This window comes from Neltuma alba, unplaced genomic scaffold (genome assembly GCF_004799145.2).
Source record: "Neltuma alba isolate B1F8T4 unplaced genomic scaffold, ASM479914v2 tig00011858_pilon, whole genome shotgun sequence".
NCBI classification, from domain to species: Eukaryota; Viridiplantae; Streptophyta; class Magnoliopsida; order Fabales; family Fabaceae; genus Neltuma; species Neltuma alba.
This window is the reverse complement of record NW_021636463.1, coordinates 1-24541: the sequence shown is the minus strand read 5'-3', so window position 1 is coordinate 24541 and position 24541 is coordinate 1. Positions and strand designations below refer to the sequence as shown.

General features: G+C 35.4%; 3 protein-coding genes across 3 annotated transcripts; all 3 read left to right on the top strand.

Annotated features, from left to right (window-relative positions):
* Window positions 1-8626: 8626 nt before the first annotated feature.
* LOC114718707 (DUF21 domain-containing protein At4g14240) lies at window positions 8627-14466 on the top strand. The gene is made up of 13 exons (XM_028904124.1): window positions 8627-8965; window positions 9162-9238; window positions 9693-9776; window positions 9880-9993; window positions 10904-10987; window positions 11154-11225; window positions 11683-11750; window positions 12347-12434; window positions 12521-12594; window positions 12688-13054; window positions 13147-13193; window positions 13292-13373; window positions 14021-14466. Exons 1-13 carry the CDS (start codon window positions 8719-8721, stop codon window positions 14126-14128), a joined length of 1512 nt encoding a protein of 503 aa, XP_028759957.1. The 5' UTR covers window positions 8627-8718; the 3' UTR covers window positions 14129-14466.
* A 2110-nt stretch (window positions 14467-16576) lies between these two features.
* On the top strand, window positions 16577-20011 carry LOC114718706 (probable serine incorporator). Its single transcript, XM_028904123.1, has 6 exons — window positions 16577-16763; window positions 17068-17304; window positions 18030-18141; window positions 18226-18400; window positions 18980-19217; window positions 19465-20011. The coding sequence occupies exons 1-6, from the start codon at window positions 16577-16579 to the stop codon at window positions 19761-19763; spliced, it is 1248 nt and encodes a 415-aa protein (XP_028759956.1). The 3' UTR covers window positions 19764-20011.
* A 1436-nt stretch (window positions 20012-21447) lies between these two features.
* On the top strand, window positions 21448-24271 carry LOC114718705 (uncharacterized protein At5g19025-like). Its single transcript, XM_028904122.1, is given in 4 exon segments — window positions 21448-22095; window positions 22098-22197; window positions 22416-23068; window positions 24222-24271. Coding segments are annotated over 3 exon segments (660 nt in total). The 5' UTR covers window positions 21448-21611; the 3' UTR covers window positions 22492-23068; window positions 24222-24271.
* Window positions 24272-24541: the final 270 nt, after the last annotated feature.

Below are 24541 nucleotides of genomic sequence, written 5' to 3'. Positions count from 1 at the left end.
TTTGGAATTTTACTGTGGAATCACTAGGGACAAAGAAAATAAGGTCGCTAACTCTGGTTACATTTGACGTCCGTACGGATAAGGAGCAATAATGGAGATCCCCTGCCCAAAGGGCTGTTTGCTAGTGTTCCAAAGTCTTTATAGAAACGAATTTGAATCTTCGAAATATAAAAACATTATGGTGAAGAAGATCGATACTCCATAAACCCACTTCAATAAGTAAAAAGTCAGAATCAGTGAATTCCACTACTCACTTCTCTTTAGTCCCTTTAAATTTTAATTAATTTTATTTGAAATTAAACTAAGTTGTTTAGTTGCGTGCTAAACTTTAAATTTAACCCTTTTTTTTTTTTTCCCTTTCATGCGGTAATCCCCCTTCTCTGACTTCTATACCAAAAGTAGTATTCATTGATTGCCTGCAAAACGAAAGAATCGGTTCTCGATGGGATGGGGAAGGTGGCCTGTTTGCACAAGAATATGCACTCACAACAGACTTGTCAAAACCCATAAGTAAGTAATTAATTTTTTTATTTTCACAGGATAGAAATTCAAGGGATTAATTGATCATTAATATGCTTATTAATAGTATTTATTAAACTGTGCCTAATAGCAACGCGTTCGATGTGCGTACGTACTGTAAATATTCCTTTTATGGTTTTGGCCAAACAAAAAAGAACTTCCATTCATGGATTCCACCAAAAAAAGAAGAAGAAAGAACGTAAAAGTCCAGCAGTAAGTTTTTTTCCCGTCCAATAAGTTAATTAGCAGTGATATATATACACATATTGTTTAATTATACGGTAGATGTGCGATGCATGGCCATGGCCCCGATCCCTAGTGCGGGCCATCCTCTTATCCTCTAAAAATAATGATAGTTGTATGTGATGAAATGCCACCTCAATTATTCACCTTTTTTGCATTCCCATGATTAATTAACTAACTAATTATTTAATTATAAGTCTAGTTGCTCACACATGTAGCTATGTAAGTGAGACTGTATGTACATGCACAAGCAAATTGGTGAAGTTCCCTTTTCCTTTTTTTTGTGGTTTGCTGGGGCGTTCAATTTCTATACTAAAAGCATGTTTGTTGGTCGAATGAATGAGGTGTACCTCACAATTTATAATACATATGTAAGGAAGTAACATGTAGTCCACTAAAAACATGTAGCTAATAGCTAACAAGGGAATAATAATAATGGTATTAATGATCGATGATGATCACTAATTAATGTGGGTGTCCATTTCAGGAACATGGTGCCGTGTTGATTGAACATGATTTGTGTGCATAAAAGAGGTAAGTGTATAGCCACACTTCGCTAGCTAGATGGGTACAATCAATTCCAAGTGATATGATCGATGGAAATTAAAATGAATTGGAAAGGGGGATGTGAAGGCGATGAGATGGAAGAGAGAAGCTGAGGGGGGTAAGAAGGGGAGGAATTGGAATTACCCGAGATATTCTGATTCCCGTTTGTTTGTGGGGAATATTGAAAAAGATTAAAAGACACAAAAAAGTAGGGCAGAAGGTTTATTAAAAAATTGATGGGCCCAAATAAACCTCTTCCTCTTCATCATCTGATCTCTCACATGATTCCAATCAAATATACAACACAAATTTGCCTTTATACCCCCACTCACCGCCCCATTTCAACGGCCCCACTCTTTACACTAATCACAATATTACATCTAATTACTTCATCACCTTAATTATTATTAATAACCCCCCCTTGTTTTGCTACTTCTATAACATATCTCAACACATATGATATTATATATATGTATATATTACTGATTGATAATCAGAATTCAGCTTGTCTCATGGGGTGTTTGGATGGAATTAAAATTATAATTTTAAAAGTGTTTTTACAGTATACAAAATAAATATGTGGAGAAGTTTATCTCGATTTGCGAAAAAATGCTTTTCAGAAGCACTTCTAGTGCCACCGAACAACACCCCTTCCTACACTAACATTATTATATTATGCATAACTCTTTTACCTTAAAATTATATGTTACATCAGGAAAATCGAGTCCTTCTTTCTATATTATGAGGGAATTGAAATCCTTAATGATCCAAAGCCGTGGCCAAAGATTGAAGAAGGGGACATATATACATAATAGGTGAAACAAAATTTCAAAAAAAAAATGCCTGTATGGTCAAAATCAACTTTAGTAAAGAGTGGGGGCATAGTCTCTTGGCTTTGCATCTCACATAAAAAGGGAAAAAGATAAAAAGGAGAAATGACGATTTTTTCCTCAATGCTTCCCTTCGCTCTCGATCGAGCATCTTGGTCCACATCAACGTAAATGGAATATTTTTTTGCCAAAAGCTGCCTTTATAGTTACTATATAGTAATGCTATCATATAAAAGTATCTAGTTTCTGTTCTTATCGTTCCTGTAAAATCGTCACCGCTTGATATAATATATAACTCAAAGTACGCAAGTTTCTCTATATAATATAACCATAATTATTAAATCTATGTGTGAAAATGATTCACAGTTACATCACTACTAGTAATTAATAAAATATAACACAGTTGCGAGTTTAATTACCCTGTGTAGGCTCCTTTTGCATGATATTTATGAAATATTGTATGTGAGAATTGCATCTAACATAGTATATATCTATGTGTGTCAATGTCAGACCAATGGGGTTTGCTGCAAGTGATCACTAGGGGTCTGTACAATGAGCTAAAGCGTTTTAAAAATCGCTCAATATCCCCCTCAGCTTTGTTAAACCACGTACTTATCCCCCCTCCCCTTTTAATCTCCTCTGTTTAAAGTATAAAGATAAACATTATGCCACTCAAATGTATCAATCGACTTATATATTCCTTTAAAAATATTAAAAATAATTAAAGGGAACAAGCCTTCAATACATTTACAGAAGAGATCAGGGGCTAGCTTCACGCATTGCAAGATGCTTGATGGGAAAGAAAGGTGAAAAGATACACATTTTTTTTTTTTTTGCCCTACAGCTTTTATATGCTTCTAATTATTGGGTATTCTCGCGCTGTCATCCATATTAATTAAGATTTTTAAGTACGTGACTGATCTTTCTCTCTCCATTAATTATGTGGCCGATATAATAACAGAATAAACTTGAACTAAAACACTAATCATACATATGTGACCAGTTCTATATATCTCCGATATATATATATATATATATATTATCTATGGTGTGTGTATGCATGGCGCATTACCAGAAAAGACAGATCAAACTCCCCAGGCTGATCGATGACACTTTAATTGCGAATGAGAATATTTTGGCAGAAAAAAATTGTGAATGAGAATAACAAAATATGCATAGATTCATTAAATCTTTGTCGGTTAGGAATACGAAATAGGACAAAACGGCAACCAACACAACGGACGAAAACGAAAGAATTGCCATGCAATAATAACATGAAACTCTTTTTCAGCCATAGCTTCTGTCCAGCTTTTGATCTTTTCCTTTTTATCATCATTCCCTTGTGATAAAAAAGCAAGTTTGATTGGGAGGGCAGTATAAATGTGCAACGATAATGATTATCACCAAATTGCTTTCTCCAATTCTAACAAAGTTACAAAGAGAAGAGAAGACAGTATAAAGGTCAAAGGATTTGTAGCTTACTTTCTCTCGCGCTCTATATACAAAAGGACAGTATAAAGATCAACGAGTCTTTAGTATCAGTCACTGTCTTTATATGTAGTTATCATTGCACTGGGACTGCTCACCGAATTGGATGTTCACACAAGGACAATTGTTCTACGTTCATCACGGAGAATCGATTCTTGCTTCATACTGTTATTGCGACATTTTCGTCCTATTACACCACCTCATCGTTATTGCATTTCCAAACCCTAGTCTCTCCAACTTTTGTAAATCATATAAGAAAATCTACGTACGAAAAAGCTTGGCTTTATATCAATAAAACCCAGAGAATATAATGCTCAGCTTCTTTGACCAGTCAATTAACACATTTGTCATATAGTCTCGTAGAACGCATCATGATCCGATATAATATTCAACTTAGCAATAATAAGGTAACCTCTAATTTCTTCAGTCAAACTCACGTTCAAGTGTTTGGCATGACCCTTGTTATGTTGTCTTTTCCAAGTGCCAATACCTTTATTAAAACCTTGATGTATTTCTGCTTAAATTCCCAAGCATGATTCACTACTAATGAGTTTTTCCTTACATTAAGATCTGGGCGTGTTTTAGAGGAAATTACGTTCTTGACATGTAGAGTTTTTCATATATCATAATTATAGCACATAATTCACTTAATTATATTAACAAACAAGGTCCTTCATATAAAAGCTACTTAACTAATTTAGATATATAAATTAAAAAAGTTAGTTAAATTTGTTATTTATTAAAAGTATGAGTTAATTTTCTTATTATATCTTTTTAATTATGGCTCTTGATGTTTTACATTCAGGTCTACTCCCCAACTAACTTTCATATTAAAAATGAGAGGTAGTAACAGCTTGAGATTATTGATTTGGGCAAAATCACTTCAACTCAAAATGTTAATGTACGTACACGCATCGAATACATGAACCTGCTCAAAGATACGACCAGGGACTATCCTTGAGTCGCTTCTGTTCGTTGTTCGGTTTGCTTATTACTCTTTCTTTTGACTGGTTTGTTCTATATTCCAAGAGGAAAATCACATGAAGGCATTCAGAAAGCATATATAGCCAAATTTGATATTATTGATTGAACTGTAAACCCGTGCTTTGCACAGAACTTGAAGTAAAGTGGATTACATATTCATTGTGAATATATAGTGTCGTTTACTATAAATTTCATATTATAGATGGATAATTCACAAACATTTAGCTACTACTACCTCTGATTCTTAATATAAGTGTTAATTGACTAATTTAAGTAGATTAAAAAAATAGTTAAGTTGGTTATTTGTAATAAATAGGTGCTGTCTTTCCCAAAATATCCTTGTTAATCAAGTGTCATTTGATAAAACATTTGATATGTACAACTACTACAATAAGTATTTTGAGAAAAATAGATAGATAAAAGAAACAAAGTGAATTAGAGTATCATATTTAAAACCAAATTAAAAGTTAAATTAGTTCTTATATTAAGAATTGGAGGTAGTATCTCATATGTACTATAAAAAGTATTTTCTGATTTAGGAGGTGTTTAAATGGAAATCAAACCGTAATTTTAAAAGTGCTTTTACGATATACGAAGTAAATATGTAAAGGAGTTTATCTTGTTTTGCATAATCGCAAACACCCCCTTAATGTAAAGTATAAATCCATATGAAAATATAATTAATACAACATTGTCACGTGACATTTAGAATATGCATTAAAAGGTAAATATTTCTTAAAGTACAATACTCTGTGCATGAGGTACGTGAATGATATACAATCATGCAAATAGAAGAAATTAAGCGACATTTGGCCTGCTAGTGGAGAAGGAATTGAAATCAGATAAATTCTGTGCAATATCTACTGTTTTTTTGTTGTTGTGTTTTTTTAATTTGCAATGTCGTCCTTACTTTTTTCCGTTTCATTCCATTCTGCATACTAAGCAATAGTTAATGATCACGACACTAAACCTTAATTACCTTTACTCCTTAGCAAATACCTTGTTAGACTCTCTTATGACAGATTTCAGAAAAAAATAACTCTTAGGGATCTGGTTGATGAAAATTAAAGTTTAGGGACGAAAGTTTTATTATTCCATAAAATAAAATGTACAACTAACTATCATGAATATATGTACAGTCATAAAATTATATGTAGTGATAAAATATCAATGTTTATTCCATAGGAGAGACGTGGAGCATAGGCTTCTTTTGTGAGCTGTGATTATTCCCCCCAGTACAAGCAACGAAGCTGCATATTGTCCGAAGAGACGACGGTGCAAATATAGTAACACTTCTTTGACAGTACATAAAGTTTGTCGTCTCTGGTCTGATCCCCCACCAATAATTAATATCAGATGTATATAATCATCAGACAAAAAGTTATTGCATGCGTGGGGGTGGCTCAGTCAAATCATATATATCCATCACAAGAACTGCCAATGAATATGATGTTCAATTCCATGCACTTGCTCGCTCGCTTTAATTTGCACTCGAATACAAATTTAATTATGCTCTCCATTCCCATTATTAATTCGCTGACCCACCACTTTTAGCCATTTCTTATCAGCTTCTCATCAATGTCTTTGTCTTTGTCTTCTTCTTCTCATTCAATTCGATCTATCTCCCCTTGAAATTAATAACGTAGCTTCTGGGAAACTATGTCATCGGTCATCACTTTGATTTGTTTTGAATTTGGCCTTTCACTTTGTATTGTTGCGGCATTTTCGCATATGTGTTGTCTTTGTGATGAGGAGTGGGTAATATATTATGCCGTATTCAGACCACATTAACTGATTCACAACTAAGAAACGCGTAACCTTAGCCATTATATATATTATTTTCCATGAGACATGTACACGGTTTTGGCGGTTGGACACATAAATTAATAATGGAATCTTGTTTGAGAAAGCCCTATTTTATACGACCTTGCTTATTGTATAGGAAGAGTTTGTTTAGGATTTATGTATACCCTGTATCTGTTACGTCAGCTCCTTTGGTTATAGATAAAAATACATATGTCATGTTTGATCTGGGAGATTAGATTTAATCTATTATTGCCTCTGTGTATCTTACACTTAGATTTTGAAGATTGGGTGTCCTGCGATGTGATCTTTGTGGCAGTTTTGCAGGTACATATCTTCATATTAGAGATATTCATCGAATCTCCATTTGGGGAACTGTGTTAGATTTGCATCTACATAAATAATTAAAAATATCAAAACGTGGTAATAACGTATGCAAATCATTTTCTTCAACTCTTGCTAATTAGTTGCCTGAGGTTTAGTTCTTGTTTCTTTATCACAGATCGAGATATTATGCAGAAGTGAAGGCTTCAAACCTGTTCTCTTACAAAACGCAACTTAGTAGCTTCTACGAGATCCGATTCAGCAGAAAGATTTAGTTAATATCTTTGTCAGTCAACTAAATCGATAACTATTTGTCATCATGCGGTTCAAGTAACGTTTTGTGTGTATAATTTCATCATCACTTACGTACGTATCCATTTGATTGAGTATTGGCCTGAGATTGGCCAAAGAGAAAAAAAATCATTATTTTCTGTTTTGATAAAATAGATGATCTGCATCCCAACAATGATATATAGCAAATAAAAAACACAGCTACGCTCTCCAAGCTTATGTGAAAGAGATAATGAAGGAATGGGACTTCATCAGCTCACTGCCAGAGCAATAATCAAACCATGTCAAAAACACATGTAAATGTCACAACGTGGTTAATAACGTGATTGTCCTTAATACTCCCTCCGCCCATTCTGCAGTGGAAGTTGGATTACAAAGTAGGTCTTATATTGAGGAGAGAAAGAGTATTATTTTCTATCCATATTATTTATGAATATTAAGAAAATTAATTTAGTTAGTTTTTCTTAACAAATGTGTGTTGGTTTGTCTAAATTATCCTCTTCAGTTATATGTATTAGAACCATCTCTTGAGGAGACCCCTTACAATCAATGAGGGTATTTAAAAAAAAAATAAATGTGAAAGATAAGGTGAACTGAAGTTTTATATTTAGAATTAAATTCAATTTCTTAATTAGATCTTAAAATTGACTCTTTCCAAAATATTACATCTGATTCTTACTATAAAATCTAGTTTGACATTTAATTTGGTTATAAATATAAGACTCAATCTACTTTGTTTCTCATATTTATCTATTTTTTTTAAAGATTATCCTTATAGTAGTTGCACATGTTAAAAGTTTCATCAATAGTAATTTTAACTAATATACATGATTAGTAGGGTATTTTATAGAAGACAATACTTATTTATTATTAATATCTAACTTGACTAATTTTCTTAGTGTATTCAAATTAGTAAAGTAGCTCTTATATCAAGGACATATTGTAATAGTTGAAAAGAATCCCAACCAATAAAATAACCAGACCTATTGTAATAAAGTTCTACAGGATAGAACGGTTGCTGGAGGAGAAAACATCTCTTAAAATTTCTCACATCAAATGCATTGAAAGTGTCTACCCAAAGCAACTCGAGTCAGTTCTCCAATATTCATTTGCTTGATGCATCTTTGTTGGTGCCAGTGTTGACTGAATATACTCAATTGGGCTGTTGGCAAAAAAAAAGAAAAGAATATACTCAATTGGGCTATTGAATGAAGTGACCGTTTATTTTGGATCAAATTCAAATGCAAACCAATGCATGCGCTCTCTTCTTACCTGAAAGGAATTAGAAAAGTAATGGGCCAGGACCCAGGTCCGCTAAAAAGACCCATTGGGCTTTATCATGTACTTTGCCGTATAAATGTGCAAATACAAATGCATAAATTAGTCAACTTGGCGGATTGCTCATGGTCGTTCAGGATTTCACGTCCTCCATGTTCACCCAGTTGGACCAATCTGGACGCATTACGAAATGACGTGGACCCTATAGACCGTCAATACACGACACGTAACAGCGGGCTCCACGCACGCGACAAATCATCTCGTTAGGATTCTGACACGTGTTCAGCGTCTTCACTTGCTTAAGCAGTGTGCAGTCAAACGCCAACAAAACTCCATACTTCGCTTCCAGACGAGAATCGGGAAACGAACAAGAAGAAGAAGAAGAATCTCTGGGAATCCAGCCACGATCACGATGCATCTGCTGAATGCGGTGATGGTGGGTCGGATGCTTACTCGCAACCCTGGCCTAGAAGAGGAGGTCATCGGTGGTGGCATTCCCTTTGGGTCACTCTGGTGGTTTATCTATGCCGGGATCTCCTGTTTCCTCGTCCTCTTTGCTGGAATCATGTCCGGTTTAACCCTTGGGCTCATGTCTCTCGGCCTCGTCGACCTCGAGATTCTTCAGCGCAGCGGTACTCCAACCGAGAAAAAGCAAGCTGGTTCGTTTATTCCCCTTTTTAATATTCGCATTTTGCTTTGAGATTCGACTACGCTTTTTCTTTAACTGAAAAGGTGAGCACTCAAAGTTTCTTTGAACTTTAAGTATAACCGAATTTGGAAAGTTCACTTTGTTTTTCGTTCTAATTTTCTTGTTTAAGAAGACGGCTAACGATCTGTTTTTGGGGGTGTATTCAGCGGCAATACTTCCTGTGGTTCAAAAGCAACACCAGCTGCTAGTAACTCTGCTTCTCTGTAATGCTGCTTCAATGGAGGTCATTCAGTTGCTATGCTCATTCATATAATTTACTTTGTCAGTGTGGTCATACTCGTGTTTTTTTTTTTTTTTCCGGGGTGACCTTTCACGGTTAAGGTCGCGTAGTTTGTTTTTGAGGTTAGAAGTCCGAATATTGGTATCAGTCTTACTATGTTTCTGCACCAAAGCATCATCAAGATATTGTTAAGTATTTTTATAAAGCACTTCTAGTAAGGTAACTTTTTTGCGGTGTATAATATACGAGTAATTCATTTTAAAAAGGAATGCTTTAGTATATCCCATTGGACTGTCACTATAATGTTGAGAATGGTCACGAACACATCATATTTGTTTTTATGTTTGTTTAATATGTGCGTTTTTGCTTGATATCGACTGTGAGTAATCTTCATACTGATCCATAAATACTGCCTAACTTCTATACAGCGTTTGGCTTTGAATCTTCCCATCTGCAGGCCCTTCCAATATACCTTGATAAACTATTCAATCAGTATGTAGCTATCATTCTCTCGGTGACTTTTGTTCTAGCTTTTGGGGAGGTATGTATTTGTCTATCTTTCCTGTTCAATGGTTTACCTTTTGCTTTCTTTGCCCAGTGAATGTCATGATCTTATTCTGTTCCTTCTCCCTCTACAATTTCAGGTTATTCCACAAGCAATTTGTACTAGGTATGGTCTTGCTGTTGGTGCCAACTTTGTATGGCTCGTGCGGATTTTAATGATAGTCTGTTATCCAATAGCATATCCCATTGGAAAGGTGACTTACAGTGGCTAATTTTCACGTCTCCCTTGTATATGAACTTTTAATGTAGTCTAATCATGTAAAAAGAATATGTATCTCTTTCCTTTCTTTTGTATGTAACCAGATTATTGTAATTGTAAAGTGAAAATGGTAGAATTTAGTGGGATGTCTTCATGAAAGCATGAAGCATAAGTACCCAAACATGTTACTAGATGTATTACACTCACACACACACAGATTGAGGTCTTTTATAGGTTGTTTTATTATAACTCTTGTATCAAACTAATTAGCGTCTAAACAAATCGAGAATATTACAGGTGCCATTTTTGGCTAAAATTTAGGTCACTATCATTTTGTCTCTCCTGAAACAGATTATTCTTCCCAATGCTAATGTTAGGCCGGCTTACCAATTGCTTTAGTTATGATGCTGTCATAAATATGTTAAATGGCATTGGCAATTGATTTTACTGGCTGAAGTTTGCTCCTGCCTTAATGATGCTTGCTCTGTATATAGAGGAGCCTCCTTACAGTTATACTATCTCCGGGCTTAAATATAAGAGCTAGATAAAGGGTATACTTTGGTCATAAATATAAGACTCCAATTCACTTTGTCTTTCAAATTTATAATTTCTTCCCCAAAGTATCTCTATTGATTGTGCATAGTAAGAGAGTTTTATTAAGGGATAGCTACAATACATATGGTTAGAAAGAGTCTTTTAGAAAAATCAACACACATTAATTACGGATATTTAACTTAACTAATTTTTTTAATATTCACAAATTAGTTATTTACCTCTTATATTGAGGGCTGGAAGGAGTATTTTTTTCAACCCCATGGTAGAGCTCCTCTTCTTTTCTGTCATGGAGCATTGAATTTTATTTGTAACAAGGCTATGCAATTATTCCTCTTGGACATTCTTTCCAGGTTCTGGATTGGGTATTGGGACATAATGAGGCTTTATTTAGGCGTGCTCAGTTAAAAGCTCTTGTCTCCATCCACAGCCAGGAGGTAAGGAATGCTACCTCTGTCAATCAAGTCGTAGTACCTCGATGGTAGAGCCAGTTATTTCAAGTTTGCTGAAGCTACCCAGTTATCTCTGTTTAAGTCTTGGTTTTTTAATAAATAGCACTTTAACTATGTATCTATATCTATATATATTAAATTACTTTTTTAGGCTGGGAAGGGGGGTGAACTTACCCATGATGAGACTACAATTATCAGTGGAGCTCTTGATTTGACTGAGAAGGTGCGGATTTCAATTTATATTGCCTGCTCTTCTTCTTCTTCTTTTTTTAAACTTTATTTTGTGTAACATCTCAATGCAATACAATGTGCATGGTATGCCAGTCGGTACATCAGAGCCTTGAAATTTCGTACATTTTTTTACTTCCAGTTTTCATTGTACATAGGAAACATGTAAGGGTATTCTCTGAACTTGGTAAATGATGTTCTATTGTAATTTCTTGACCCCTCCTTTTCTCTTTATCAGGCATGTCAGAGTCAAATTGATTCTCTTAGGTCCAGGTGTTTTGTGTTCCACAAAATAATATGCTGTCATTCTCTCAGAGTTTTCTGTTATTTGCTTAATCATGAGAGTCATGCCACATGCTATTCCCTCATACAGATCATGTTTTATGCATCCATTTCGCAGTCTGCTTTAAAAGCTACCGTTTTCTTTTTATCTTTTATTTCATCTTTAACAGACTGCTGAGGAGGCCATGACTCCTATTGAATCAACCTTTTCTTTGGATGTAAATTCAAAGTTGGACTGGTAAGTTTTCTTGATTGATACCATCTTGAAATTTTGAAATAAAATTATATTAGTGAGGAATTTTTCCTAGCTCAATTATTGCAAGACTTTTTTCCCTTTGAAATAAAAACTTCCTGGGAAAAATTTTCGGTTGAAAGTAACAGTGCCTCAAACTAAAATACCTTGAACTGATTAGGTATCGCTCAAGAGGCCAATACAATTAGAAAAATGATGTTGAAGAGAACATGTTCTGAAAGTTCTTCTTTTTTTTTTTTGGGGTTGATTCACATAAATAATGAGTTAATGACCAGTGGCCAGTATAAACCAATTAGCAAAAAACTGAATCATTACGTGCTGCCCGAATGTTTATACTATTATAAACAGTGGTTTGTAATCTATAGTGGGTTCAGAAATGTAAGCAAAATCTATTTCGACAATGGCTTCTTTCTTTAAGAAGACGAAGTCAATCTTTGTATTATTTTGACTTCTGATGAAACATTATTCACTGGATCAAATGCCGTCTAAGCTATTTTTCCCTGGCTTGACTTCAGTTTTCCTGTATGCTCATGTTCTTTTGCTTTGGTTCCTTAAATGAATGGTGCTATTTCTCAAATCAGGGAAGCGATGGGAAAAATTCTTGCTCGTGGTCATAGCCGAGTTCCTGTCTATTCTGGAAATCCTAAGAATATTATCGGGCTTCTTCTAGTGGGTGCCTCTGGAGGATTTTGACTTTGTATGTTTTTTATTTGTTTTGGAATTTCTCTTGCTCACCTTCTTACATTTCTAAATAGGTCAAGAGTCTACTCACAGTGCGTCCAGAAACGGAGACCCCTGTCAGTGCTGTTTCTATCCGGAGAATTCCAAGGTGTTCTTGTCTTTATTAATACATTCGCTTGTCATTCACTTTCAAAAATTATTATGAAAAATATTGAGGTTGGGTGATGGCATATTTCTACAGGGTTCCATCAGATATGCCTCTTTATGATATACTAAATGAGTTCCAAAAAGGCAGCAGTCATATGGCTGCTGTTGTCAAGGCCAAGGGAAAAGGCAAGATTATTCCACCAACAATTGATCAAGAGAAACATAAAGAGTCCAAGATTAATGGTGAGAATATGCAGTTGACTACTCCATTGTTACAGAAGCAGGATGAGAATTCAGGAAGTGTTGCTGTTGATATTGACAAGCCTTCAAGGCCTGCCAACTTCAATAAGCAAACTGCTTTGCAACGTGGTGATGCTCCAACAAGTGGTCTGGAGGATATTGAAGATGGTGAAGTGATTGGTATCATCACTCTAGAAGATGTATTTGAAGAACTTCTGCAAGTAAAATTACAGTCCTCAACACTTTTCTTTCATTCAGTGCTGGGGCTCATGTTTTTATCTTCAAGACTTATTATATTTCATCAATAATGCAGGAGGAGATTGTAGATGAGACAGACGAATATGTTGATGTCCACAAGAGGTAACGGATTCAAAGAAAAATTTAAATGATGAAGTTTCATAAATAAATCAAAGTGTTACAAATCTCAATTTGGATGTTCTACGATTATCATTTTGCAGAATACGTGTGGCTGCAGCTGCTGCTGCTTCCTCAGTGGCACGCGCTCCATCAGTGCGGAGGTTGACTAGCCAGAAGGCAGCAGTAAGAGATTTCTTTTCTAGCATGCCAACTTGCTTGTCTTTTCTTCCGTAGTAGCTAAATCCTATATATTTTTCTTTCTTTTTTGGGCTGAGAAAGAGGATGTTTTGGCGGGTTTAGGATTTTAGGTGAAGCATTTTCATGAGATCACTGTTTTAGTAAATGATGCAGAGAAGGGTGGTAATACTAATCCACAAGAAGTTCAGCAAACTCTTGAAATAGCAGAAGCTAACTTGAGTAAAACTGAAATTTCTGCACAGTATACTTCTGCTTTTCCAAATCCTAACCCGATGGGTCAGAAGTTTTCTATCTGCTTGGTGTATCAGTACAAGTGCACCATGGCATCATCAATAAAATCAAGTTTTAACACTATTCATAGTGTGCCATCATCAATAAAACTGAGTTTTAACACTATTCATAGTTTGACACATAAAAAATGCACTTAACAATCAAGATATGGTGACTCTGAAGAAGGAAACTTCCCTTCTTTGTCATGATTTAGGTTCCGGCAAATCTTACAAGCACAAGTCAAACTTGTCTTAACGAGTCTGCAGTCAGAGAGCTGCATACTCATGTTGTCTGAGAACTATTTCTTTAACTTATGTTGCCTCCGTATAAATTCGACCTTGAATAATTATTGTCTCATCCAGGGAGGTCAAACAAAGCAGGGGCCAACCCCAAAGAAATCTGCTGAAGATACCCTGAATTCTGCAAGATCTCAGATAAATTCTGGAGAGCCCCATGCGAATAGGGGTTGATCCCTCCTCTCGAATAAAGGGATCTGCATTATGTATCAGCACTATGCAATGTGATGTTAATATTTTTGTTTGATCTTCCTGTAATAATACGTTATTAATTTTACTTGGGAATAATTGTTCAAAGATTTGGTTTGGTTCGATTTTGAGCAAAAAGCTAAACCAAACGAAATCAATTGATTTGGTATAATTGTAGACCTCTTTGGTTTAAGATGAAGTTAGGCTCCGTTTTGAAGTTAGTTGGGCTTTGTCATGCTAATTTATAGTAAACGGACACTAAACGTGGCATCTCTTTCCACGGGATTTGAACTTGTGTGTAGAAAAAAAGATTGTACTTGCTACAAAGTTAAAATATAATGTTTACATTTTTTAATTATTCTATTTTAAATAATATTAAGCAATACAGGAGAGAGAAATGAATTTAGATTTGTGCATATGTTAAAAATTAATGGTTGAAATTTGAAATTGTATTTGAATGATATATATATATATCTCTCTCTCATCATAATGATGAGCATATGAGTACTGAAATTAGTTTCAAGAGGAAATTACAATCAAGTTTCACAGAAAAAAAATAATTACAAAAAAATTTCAATAATAACCTCAATGATAAGTCCTAATGACAACTTTTAAAACTTATTTTTTTAATTGTTCTCTTTGTTTTGAAACATCACTGTAATTCTTCCTAGTTTTAATTACTCCCAAGATTTTATGCCTACCTTGTCAAATGGAAAGAGTAGTTTATTTTATCACAAAAGTAGGCTTAACTCCGCAAATTTAATTGTAAGGGAAGTATGTGTCCCAAAAAAAAAATTGTAACGGAAGTATAGTCGCGCAGTGGGACCTGGAAATTGTGATTCTTTGGTTGAAATCACTGATGCACGGAAAAGTAATGCTGCTTTTTTTTTTTTTTTTTTAAACTTTGGTAAGAAGTAATGGCTCTTTTATCAATGGAAGAAATGCCTTCATTTACTCAATTGACCCATCAAGTTTAGGGTTCGCACAACAGACAGATTTTACAAGAGAATGAAAAGGAAAAAGAATGAGAAATAAAGAATAAAGAATAATGTTTGATATACTACCTTCGATTCTTAATATAAGATCTTATTTGATTTTTATTTTATTTCTAAGTATAAAACCCCAATCCACTTTATCTCTCATATTTATATATTTTTTTTTCCAAGACAGTTTTTCTAATAATGGTGATTCTGGCCAATACATTTGATTAGTAAGGATATTTTAAGAAAGACAACACATATTTATTACAAATAACTAACTTAATTTCTTTTCTTAATTTACTCAAATTAGTTAATTAAGTCTTATATTTAAAATCGGAAGTAGTAACATATACAATTATGTAGAAGGGAAAAAGTTGAAATATCCACCTCCTAATGGAGAAGCCAGCAGCATTCGTGGTTTTTGGCTCAAATAACAGGCATCGAGTTGCTTTTAAAAGAATCTATGGCGTTATAAGATGGACTCAAGAAATGAAGAATGATGTGATGAACAGTACAGGAACTAAGTTCAATGACATGAAATAAAATGAATAATTGAAGCGTCTGATTGTCCCAGGGCACAATTGTTGATAGGAAATGGAATTGATGCAGAAGAAATGAAGAATCCTGAATCCCGTTAATGCAGAAAAAGGAAGTGGATTATGGAGCGTAAATATATACTACCTCCGGTCTTTAATATAAGATCTCGTTTGATTGTTATTTTGATCTTAATTATAAGACTTCAATCCACTTTGTTTTCTCATATTTATGTATTTTTTCTCAAGATAGTCCTTCTAATAATAGTAGTTTTAGTCAATAAACTTAATTAGCAAGGATATTTTAGGAAAGACAATACCTATTTATTATAAATAACTAACTTAATTTATTTTCTTAATTCCTTCAAATTAATTAACTAGTTCTCATAATTAGAATCGAAACTAGTATATTTTTTTTTTGGGGACAAAAGATCAAAACATAGTTATCCCTTAAAATTTGCTGATAAAAAGCCAAATACTTTTTTTTTAATTCTAAAGACTAAATAAATAGTTAAACTAAATAAAACTAGCTCTGATCCTTAATATAAGACATTGTTTGATTTTTATTTGGTTCTAAATATAAGACCCAATCTATTTTGTCTCTCATGTTTATGCATTTTTTTTCCAAAATAGTCTTTCTAACAATAATAGTTCTAGATAATATACTTGATTAGTAAGAATATTTTAAAAAAAAATATCTATTTATTACAAATAACTGATTTAGTTTTTTTTAATTTTCTCAAATTAGTTAATTAGTTCTTATAAAAGAAAAAGCTAAAAAAAAATAAATAAATTTATCTTTTTGGGTATGATTGGAAATGATGCAGCTAACTTTCCAGTCTAACAATCCTTCCACCACGAACCCCTTCGACGGATTATAGTTCTCTGAAGCTTCAATTCTGGAAGGGAGATACTAAGCCATGTCGTGTTTGTTATCTTGCTGCGCGAGTTGCTGCGCAAGTTTAACATGCGGTCTCTGCACTTCTGTGGCATCTGGAATCACACAAAGGTCGGCTAGAATTGCTTATTGTGGTCTTTTTGGCGCTTCTCTCATCGTTTCTTGGATTCTCAGAGAAGTAGCAAAACCCCTTCTGGGGAACATTTCATGTAAGTTCACCCCCCCTACCTTTTGACTTTTAGAATGTTTTCCCGTTCGGGTTTGGGGAAGAATAATATGCTTGGCTTGTTGGTGTTAAATTGCTGCATAATTGGTGGAGTTTGATGAGGGTGCAGTGCAAACTGTTATTTCTTCACTGGATGATCTTAATTCTACTACATGAACGGCTTTCCGGATTCACGACTAGTTAAGGGAATGCTTCTGTATCAAACAATTTTATTGTAGCTACTGCTGAATATATAATATGATATTCTGTTTTTTTTTTAATTAAATTATCTGAATTCTCTCTAATAGGGATAAACACCTCCGGTACCCGGTCAGAGGAATTTCTTCAAGTTCAAGCAGTTCTTCGTGTGAGCTTGGGAAATTTCTTGTTTTTCTCTATTCTTGCCCTAATAATGATTGGTGTGAAGGACCGGAATGATAGACGTGATTCATGGCACCATGGTGGATGGATTGCAAAGATAGTGATCTGGGTTTTGCTTGTGGTCCTTATGTTCTTCCTTCCAGATGTCGTATTCGTAGTCTATGGTCGGTTCTTTGCTCTTCATCTTACTCTTTTATTGTTTTTGAATATTTTTACATTATATATACAGCAGAGAACTAAATCTCGTCTGAAGGTAGTATATCAGATAATAGAGCAACATAAACATATCAGGTGCATGTTAAAAGCTATGGTGGATTCTTCATTAATATTCTGAAAATAATCCTACCTACTCATTGCTTTTGTGGTTTCCATATTACTTAATCTTTGACAGAAAACGATAGGTTCATATTGGTCTATAGGTTGAGATTCTTCATCCCCCCCCCCCCCCCCAAAAAAAAGGGAGGGAATTTCAACATTTTCAAAAGGCCTGTGTATCCGTCAGTACAGCGTAAAATTGAACCATAGCCACAGATATTTGGGTACCATATTTTCTCTAATGATTGGAGGGAATATTGTGTTTCCGCAATTGTTCTTCATTGGTCCCTCATGGAAAGAAAAAATCAACCTTATCAAAGGCTATGGTAAAGTAAAATTTATAGCTACTTGGTTCAGTTGTATATTTTTGCATTTGTATCGGCCCTTAAATTGTGGACCTTGGAGTAGAAAATCCCTTGGATCTAATAATTAAATAGATAAATGATGCAAGGTAGGTCCAGTTTCTGAATGAAAATTGTTCTTTGTCCCCCCTCCCCTTTTCTCTTTTTTGGCATCCTGTGGAAGCTGAAGCCTGATTCGATAATCGACATTGCCTTATTTATGAGATGTGCAGGATGGATATCAAAATTTGGAGCAGGGTTGTTTTTGTTGGTTCAAGTTGTAATTTTACTTGACTTTGTCCATTCTTGGAATGATGCATGGGTCGAGAAAGATGAACAGAAGTGGTATGCTGGATATTTTTATATGATTTGGATTTTCACTATGAGTTTCTGTTTGTAATTGAGATCCTGATAAATTTGCATATTTAGGTATGTTGCTTTGCTTGTTATATCAATTGGATGCTACCTAGCAGCTTTTACCTTGTCAGGAATTCTTTTTATTTGGTTCGACCCTTCTGGACATGACTGTGGCCTAAATATCTTCTTCCTTGTCATGACCATGATTATTGCACTCGCAATTGGAATTATTTCTCTACATCCTCAGGTAAAGCATATCAATGCTTTTATTTATTGAATCTCAAATGTATTCCATGCTTCTCTGGAATGTGGATTGTGAGGTGATGGAGACATCTGAAAGAGTAATTAAAGGTGCTAGTTTCAGTAATATATTCACTTCTGTATGCTTAATATAGTCCTAAAATCAAATTGTCTGCTTTAACTGTTGTTGATCATCTAATTCACCGAGTCTTATCATCTCCTTTTTGTCTTGTGTATACAATTGGCAGTGCTAAATATCTTGCTTGAACTGTGAACAATTGCATTCAGAGGGTTCTATGAATAAAATCGATATGAATGTTGGAGTCTCTTCTGTTTATGAAGTTTTGCAGGGCTGTGCATGAGCTGGAGTTTCTTACTTAGTCATATCTTGTTACGTCATATTCTGAGATTTCATCTTTTTCGTTGAAGAAAAATTGACACAAGAATTAATGAGCTTGAACTTGGAGAATGCCCTTTTTGTCCTGAATCTTGTATGCCGTAATGGGAACTGTAATTGAGAGGCTTAGAAGGAAGATTCAGTACTTCCATGTTACCTCAGGAATACTTCTTTTGTTTTTCCTAACAGGTGAATGGAAGCTTGTTGCCGGCATCTGTGATTTCCCTTTACTGTGCTTATGTGTGCTACACGGGCCTTTCTAGTGAACCTCACGACTACGCATGCAATGGTCTTGGCAATTCCAAAGCCGTCACCGTTAGTACCCTTGTTCTTGGATTGCTTACTACAGTGTTGTCAGTGCTATATTCTGCTTTGCGTGCTGGATCTTCAACATCATTCTTGTCACCACCATCTTCACCTAAATCAGGTAACAGCAATACGATTGAAATCCCAGGGGATTTCTATTATATATTTATTTATGTTGCAAAATGCATCTAAAATCTAAATATAATATATGACTGTTCAACAAAGAACCCTATGGCCTGTATTACAGCTAAACTTCAATTAAATATCTAGGTATAAGTTTAGCCTTAGTCGAGGTTGAGAGCGGACATTCTTGCTTGTCTTGTGTCACTGCCGTTTCCTCTCATGACTAGCAATTATACGGTCTTCAGGTGGGAAGAAGCCCTTACTTGAAGCAGAAGAAATGGAAGAAGGAAAGGGAAAGAAAGAGGAAAAAGATGCAGAGCCAGTCAGTTATTCCTATTCGTTCTTCCACCTGATATTTGCCCTGGCCAGCATGTACTCAGCTATGCTTCTTTCTGGATGGACAAGCTCATCTGACAGCTCAGGATTGGTTGATGTTGGGTGGACGTCCGTTTGGGTTCGGATTTGCACTGAGTGGGCCACTGCTGCATTATATGTGTGGACTATTGTAGCTCCTGTGGTCCTTCCTGACCGTCAGTTTTCTTAAAGTCTGCACTGTGTAAATCAAGATATGTAATCTGGTTCTCCTTGTAGCTGTAATTATCACTTTCAGAGCTCTACAATAAGCAGGTTAGGATACTATGGATATGTTAGGTGCGTGTGGTATTGTGATGAGTGAGTGATGATGACCTTCCGTGTCTGCATATAGAATGTTGGTTGTTGCTGGGAAACTAGATATTAGGACTAGAAGGATGAAGCCCAAGATGACAAGTTCAATCTTGAATCTTCTCTCTATTAGTGTGTTTAAAGAGATATATATATATATATTATCCTTCTTTGATGTTGTCTTATCCAATGTTTTTAAAAACCAGAGCGATGATTAAATCAATCAATGCATTGATTCAAGGTTGTGGAACCGGCGATAATAAAATTAATAAAAATGGAATATTGTACGTTGAAAAATTGTATAAAAGTTAAAGAAAATTCTGCTAAAAAAAATTCCATAACTTGATGTTCACGTTTGAATGAAATGCGTTACTATTTATATATAATTACACATGATTGAACTCAAAATAGTAAACGTAGTGGCATGAACTTGTATTGTTTGTTTGCGAGGATCATTGATTTATATTTGTTGTTCACTTCTCAGCGCCATTTCTGCAGCAAGACGCGAAACGTCCGAAAGTTGGAGTTTTGTAGAGCGTTTTCTTCAAGATTCCGCTATTCTTCTCACCGACACTCTCATGTCGTCCTTACCCTTTCGTACATTTCTCCAAATCCACATTTTCGGGTTTCGGGGATGAGGCGGGAGTGGGACTCGTGGACGCCAAAGCTGTTTCAGGTCAATTTTATTCGCAGCGTTGAAATTGATTGCTAACAGCTCATCATCACATCACTGTGATATCCCGGCAAAACCCTAATACCATTTGCCTCTCCCTAGCCACTACCCACTTCCCAAACACTAATATACTGGTACGTCATTTAATGCTATCTTTTCTCCTAATATAGTGATGCTTCATTCATACATATATATATATATATATATCCCTATATTCGCGTAAATTCTTCAACTTTTTTGTCTGTATTTGAGGAGGTGATGCCTTTCATTCAATTCAAATATATCCCGATAACACATCTGAGTTCCCTGTTTTTTTTTACCGGAAGTTCCCTGTTTTAACATTAGTAACTAATGCATGTGTTTCATCCGAACTATGCTCGTTTCATTAATTATAGCTGCATTCCAATTCCAAATTACATTTACCACTGCATTAATTCGTATTTAATTATAGTCATAATTATTATAATAAAAAACTACATCCGCTAAGAGCTAATTGAAAATTCAATTTGATCTTAATTATAAAATTTAATTCACTTTATCTATATTATATTTATTTATTTTTAAAATAATTCCCATGATGATTATTGATTACACATATTAAATGGTTTTCATTTTAATGTGTTTGATGAAAAAACAATACTCATTTATTATAAATAATAAAATTAATTAATTTTATTAATATTTTTAAATTAGTTATCTAATTATTATATTAAAAAAAATACTACTAGTAATTACTTATTCAGCTAACATCGATATGAGGTGGCGGCGACAAGAAAGGATGGAAAAAAAAAAAAAATTGGCAGCAAAAGAGAGTGAGTGGTGCATGTGAAGCATTTGGTTATGATAGTGGTGGCTCCCCAAGAAGAAAACCCTGCTCAATCTCTCAGCTTTCTACACCCCTTGGTTCCTTCTAATGCCAGACTTCTGTTAAATAACAAAGGCATCAGCACATTTTATTTTTCTCGGGAGAAAAATCACATTTTGATTCTCTAACATGCACCCCCTTCTGTTTGCCACCACCGGGACCGTGATCTCCACCCCAACACCGACGCTGCCATGCCCTTTTCTTCCAATTCCAAGCCTAAATCCTCAAACCATGCCCACATTTCAAACTGCAATTCTCATTCCCTTTCCTGCAAGCACTCTTCTTCCGCCACTCTTGACCTCCTCATTCTCATTCTTGTCCTCTTCTCCGGTGCTTTCCTTCTTTCTTCTTATTTCTCTTATATCTTCAACTCCCTTTCCCTCCTCTCTCATTTCACACCACAGCTCTACCAATTCCCGACCCCTCAGATTCTAGGGTTCATCATCTTCTTTGTCATTTCGATTTTATTAGTTCTTTTCTGCTGTGGTACTCGATCCCGTAAGTGTGGCAAGCCCCGATGCAAAGGACTCAAGAAAGCAATGGAATTTGATTTGCAGTTGCAAACGGAAGAGTCTCTCAAGACTGGGTCTGATGAGATTGATAAACTGCCTTGGAAGGGTGGGAGTGAGAACAATCCCGATTACGAGTGTCTGAGTTCCGAACTCAGGAATATGGCTCCCCTGGTGGGCGTGCCGTCTTGTTGTTTCGAACAAAGTGCGGGTGTCCTGTTGCCAAGCTCGAGGGATGGGGACCGAGAAAGGGGAAACGGCATAAGAAGTAAGTCTGATGACTTGTTAACTCAATCTGGCGAGTTGTGAATGGATCGTGTGTGATTATCTCATGCTTGCTAGTTTCTGACTGCAGTGTGAATCAGCTCCGTATAAACTTACAGTATCTGGTTCTTTTATATTCTAATTGTGATTGAGTTGCGTAATTACTGCACAGTCTGTAGACAGTGTAATTATGCACAATCTGTTTTGACATCTGCGATTCAGGTTATATAACGGTTTCTGCTCATCGCCACTGTTTTTCTTTGCTGTTGCCTTAGCATTGTGCTCTCTGTTGTTTTAAGAGGACAGATTGGTAGGCGTTTTAGTTTGTGTTGATCTCGCGGCCTGAGAAAGATGTAATCTTTTTTATTAAGCATGGGGCAATAACCTAATATATAAAACCCTGATTAAGTGTAATGCACACAAATGTAGAAACCTATAAGTGGGTACATTGAAAAAGTAATATTACATGCAGACATAGGTAAAAGATATCTGAGGCTTCTGTCTGGGTATCCATCAGTGCAGATGACCCGACAAGTTGCCTTATCTTAGCTGATGATGCCTCTGCCCTATAATTTATGCTGAGTTGTATTTCAACTCTTGGATGTAAAGCAAACATAGAAGGGCCGTTTTGATTGTTCACCGCCAATTGGCCGGATGAGCAATGCAGTTTTTGGTGGTTAGTGTGCGCTGAAGGGCTTAATACCATTTTCTTTACGAGCTCTTGAATTTTCACCGGCATCTGCAGAAACATGTTGGAAGGCTGCCATTGCCCTCTTTTGAGTTGTACTACATGTGAATGACAATAAATGATGAGATGGCTCCTCAGCTTAAGAAGCTAAAGCTATATCATCCCAAGCCAAATGTTACCTTTAGATGTAAGATAATCTTCTTCACCATTTAATTGCTTATTATCAATCTCATTGAATGAAGTTGGGTCAATGTTATCCAAGCACATCAAATTTTCCAAAGCCCAGCTCATAATTATCCTTGCTTGATGGTGTTTTTTTTGACCTCTCCCTAAGTCTACTTTGGTTACGAACAGATAGATTTTGTTTTTGAACTTAGAAACTGTTTCGTTTGAACAAAATGTCAACGTGATGTTAATAGCTGCTTGGGTGAACATGTCTAGATTGGACAGGACCCTTACATATTTTCTGCATAACTTTGGTGGACTGTCAGAAGGCCTCCCTCTGGGAAACCTCAGCTATTTGTGAGATACGACTTCGGATCTTTCGGGTCTCCTCTTGCCTTAAAGTTTGAAATCTTGTTGGTTAAAATCTAAGCATTTTTCTTTTTTTTTTTTGCCGTCTTCTTTCTTCTTCTCTTTTTTTTTTGGGGTGCCCCAGCGGTTGGGATATTGGAAAGGTGTCTGGAACTCGACCTCCACACACATCCCATCCACCCCTTACCACCCTTAGCTAACTCACCGTGTTGAGTGTCCTTGTCCTGAAAGAATAAGAAAAGGGGAATAAGAACTTGGCAACAGCAAAGTGGTGGACTGTTGTTGACGTCACATAACTGTAAACTTAATTGGTATGGTAGTATGTTTAAACTGTATTAAACAAAAGGATAAACCTTCAACTTATTAGCTCTCTCGTTTGAAAGTTATTTTTTTATGACTTTCTTCTTGCATCATGATTTTGACCTCTTCTGCCCATGTAGTTTGCCTGCCTATGGTTGCTCCCTATCTGCATTCCAAATTCATGGCAATCCATGTGGCTGTGAACTGAGTTGGCAAGTACTCTCCGGAATGGCCATTTGTTCTATTTTCCATCATTCTGACATCCCATTTACTCTATTTGGGCATCCATCATCATATGCGTATAAGAGAAATTAGTCTTTAGTAGTTAGCTAATCTTCATCATGACCTGCTTTAGAAGTTATTGGATTTGGCAATCCACTTGTCCAAATTGATGCAGTTATGCTCTGCAATACAAAGTCTAATGATTTTTCATTTTTACTGAATGGCTGGGTGATTGAATTTCTCTCTGTGATGCTTGAATAATATGATCTTGATGATTTGGGCAGGTCCCTACCCAATAGAATTCTTAATGGAGGGGGAGATCATCCCTGACACAGCTCCCGGTGTTTCTTCCGCCAGCGCCTTCTTTATATGATCAATATTTCATGGTTCCTTTTACTGTAATACAGACTTTTGGTCAGAATCATTTTTTCATAAAGAAATAGAAAAAATTATAATCTGGTTGTAGCCATTCTTTTCCCTAGTCAGAGTCTGCACATCTTGGAGATTTGCCTTGTCAGCTTTAGAGTGATTATGGGAAATTAAACTACAATAAGTATATGAAACACCAGATTTATGTTTGATGAAATGTTGACAAAAGTGTTGA

Bases quoted from the DNA above. Each gene is read 5' to 3' on its own strand.
- LOC114718707 (XM_028904124.1), top strand. From the start codon at position 8,719: ATGCATCTGCTGAATGCGGTGATGGTGGGTCGGATGCTTACTCGCAAC. The intron at 11,751-12,346 runs GTAAGTTTTCTT...TTCTCAAATCAG, and splicing joins GTAAATTCAAAGTTGGACTG to GGAAGCGATGGGAAAAATTC. The intron at 12,435-12,520 runs GTGGGTGCCTCT...ATTTCTAAATAG, and splicing joins ATATTATCGGGCTTCTTCTA to GTCAAGAGTCTACTCACAGT.
- LOC114718706 (XM_028904123.1), top strand. From the start codon at position 16,577: ATGTCGTGTTTGTTATCTTGCTGCGCGAGTTGCTGCGCAAGTTTAACA. The intron at 18,142-18,225 runs GTATGCTGGATA...TTGCATATTTAG, and splicing joins GAGAAAGATGAACAGAAGTG to GTATGTTGCTTTGCTTGTTA. The intron at 19,218-19,464 runs GTAACAGCAATA...TACGGTCTTCAG, and splicing joins ACCATCTTCACCTAAATCAG to GTGGGAAGAAGCCCTTACTT.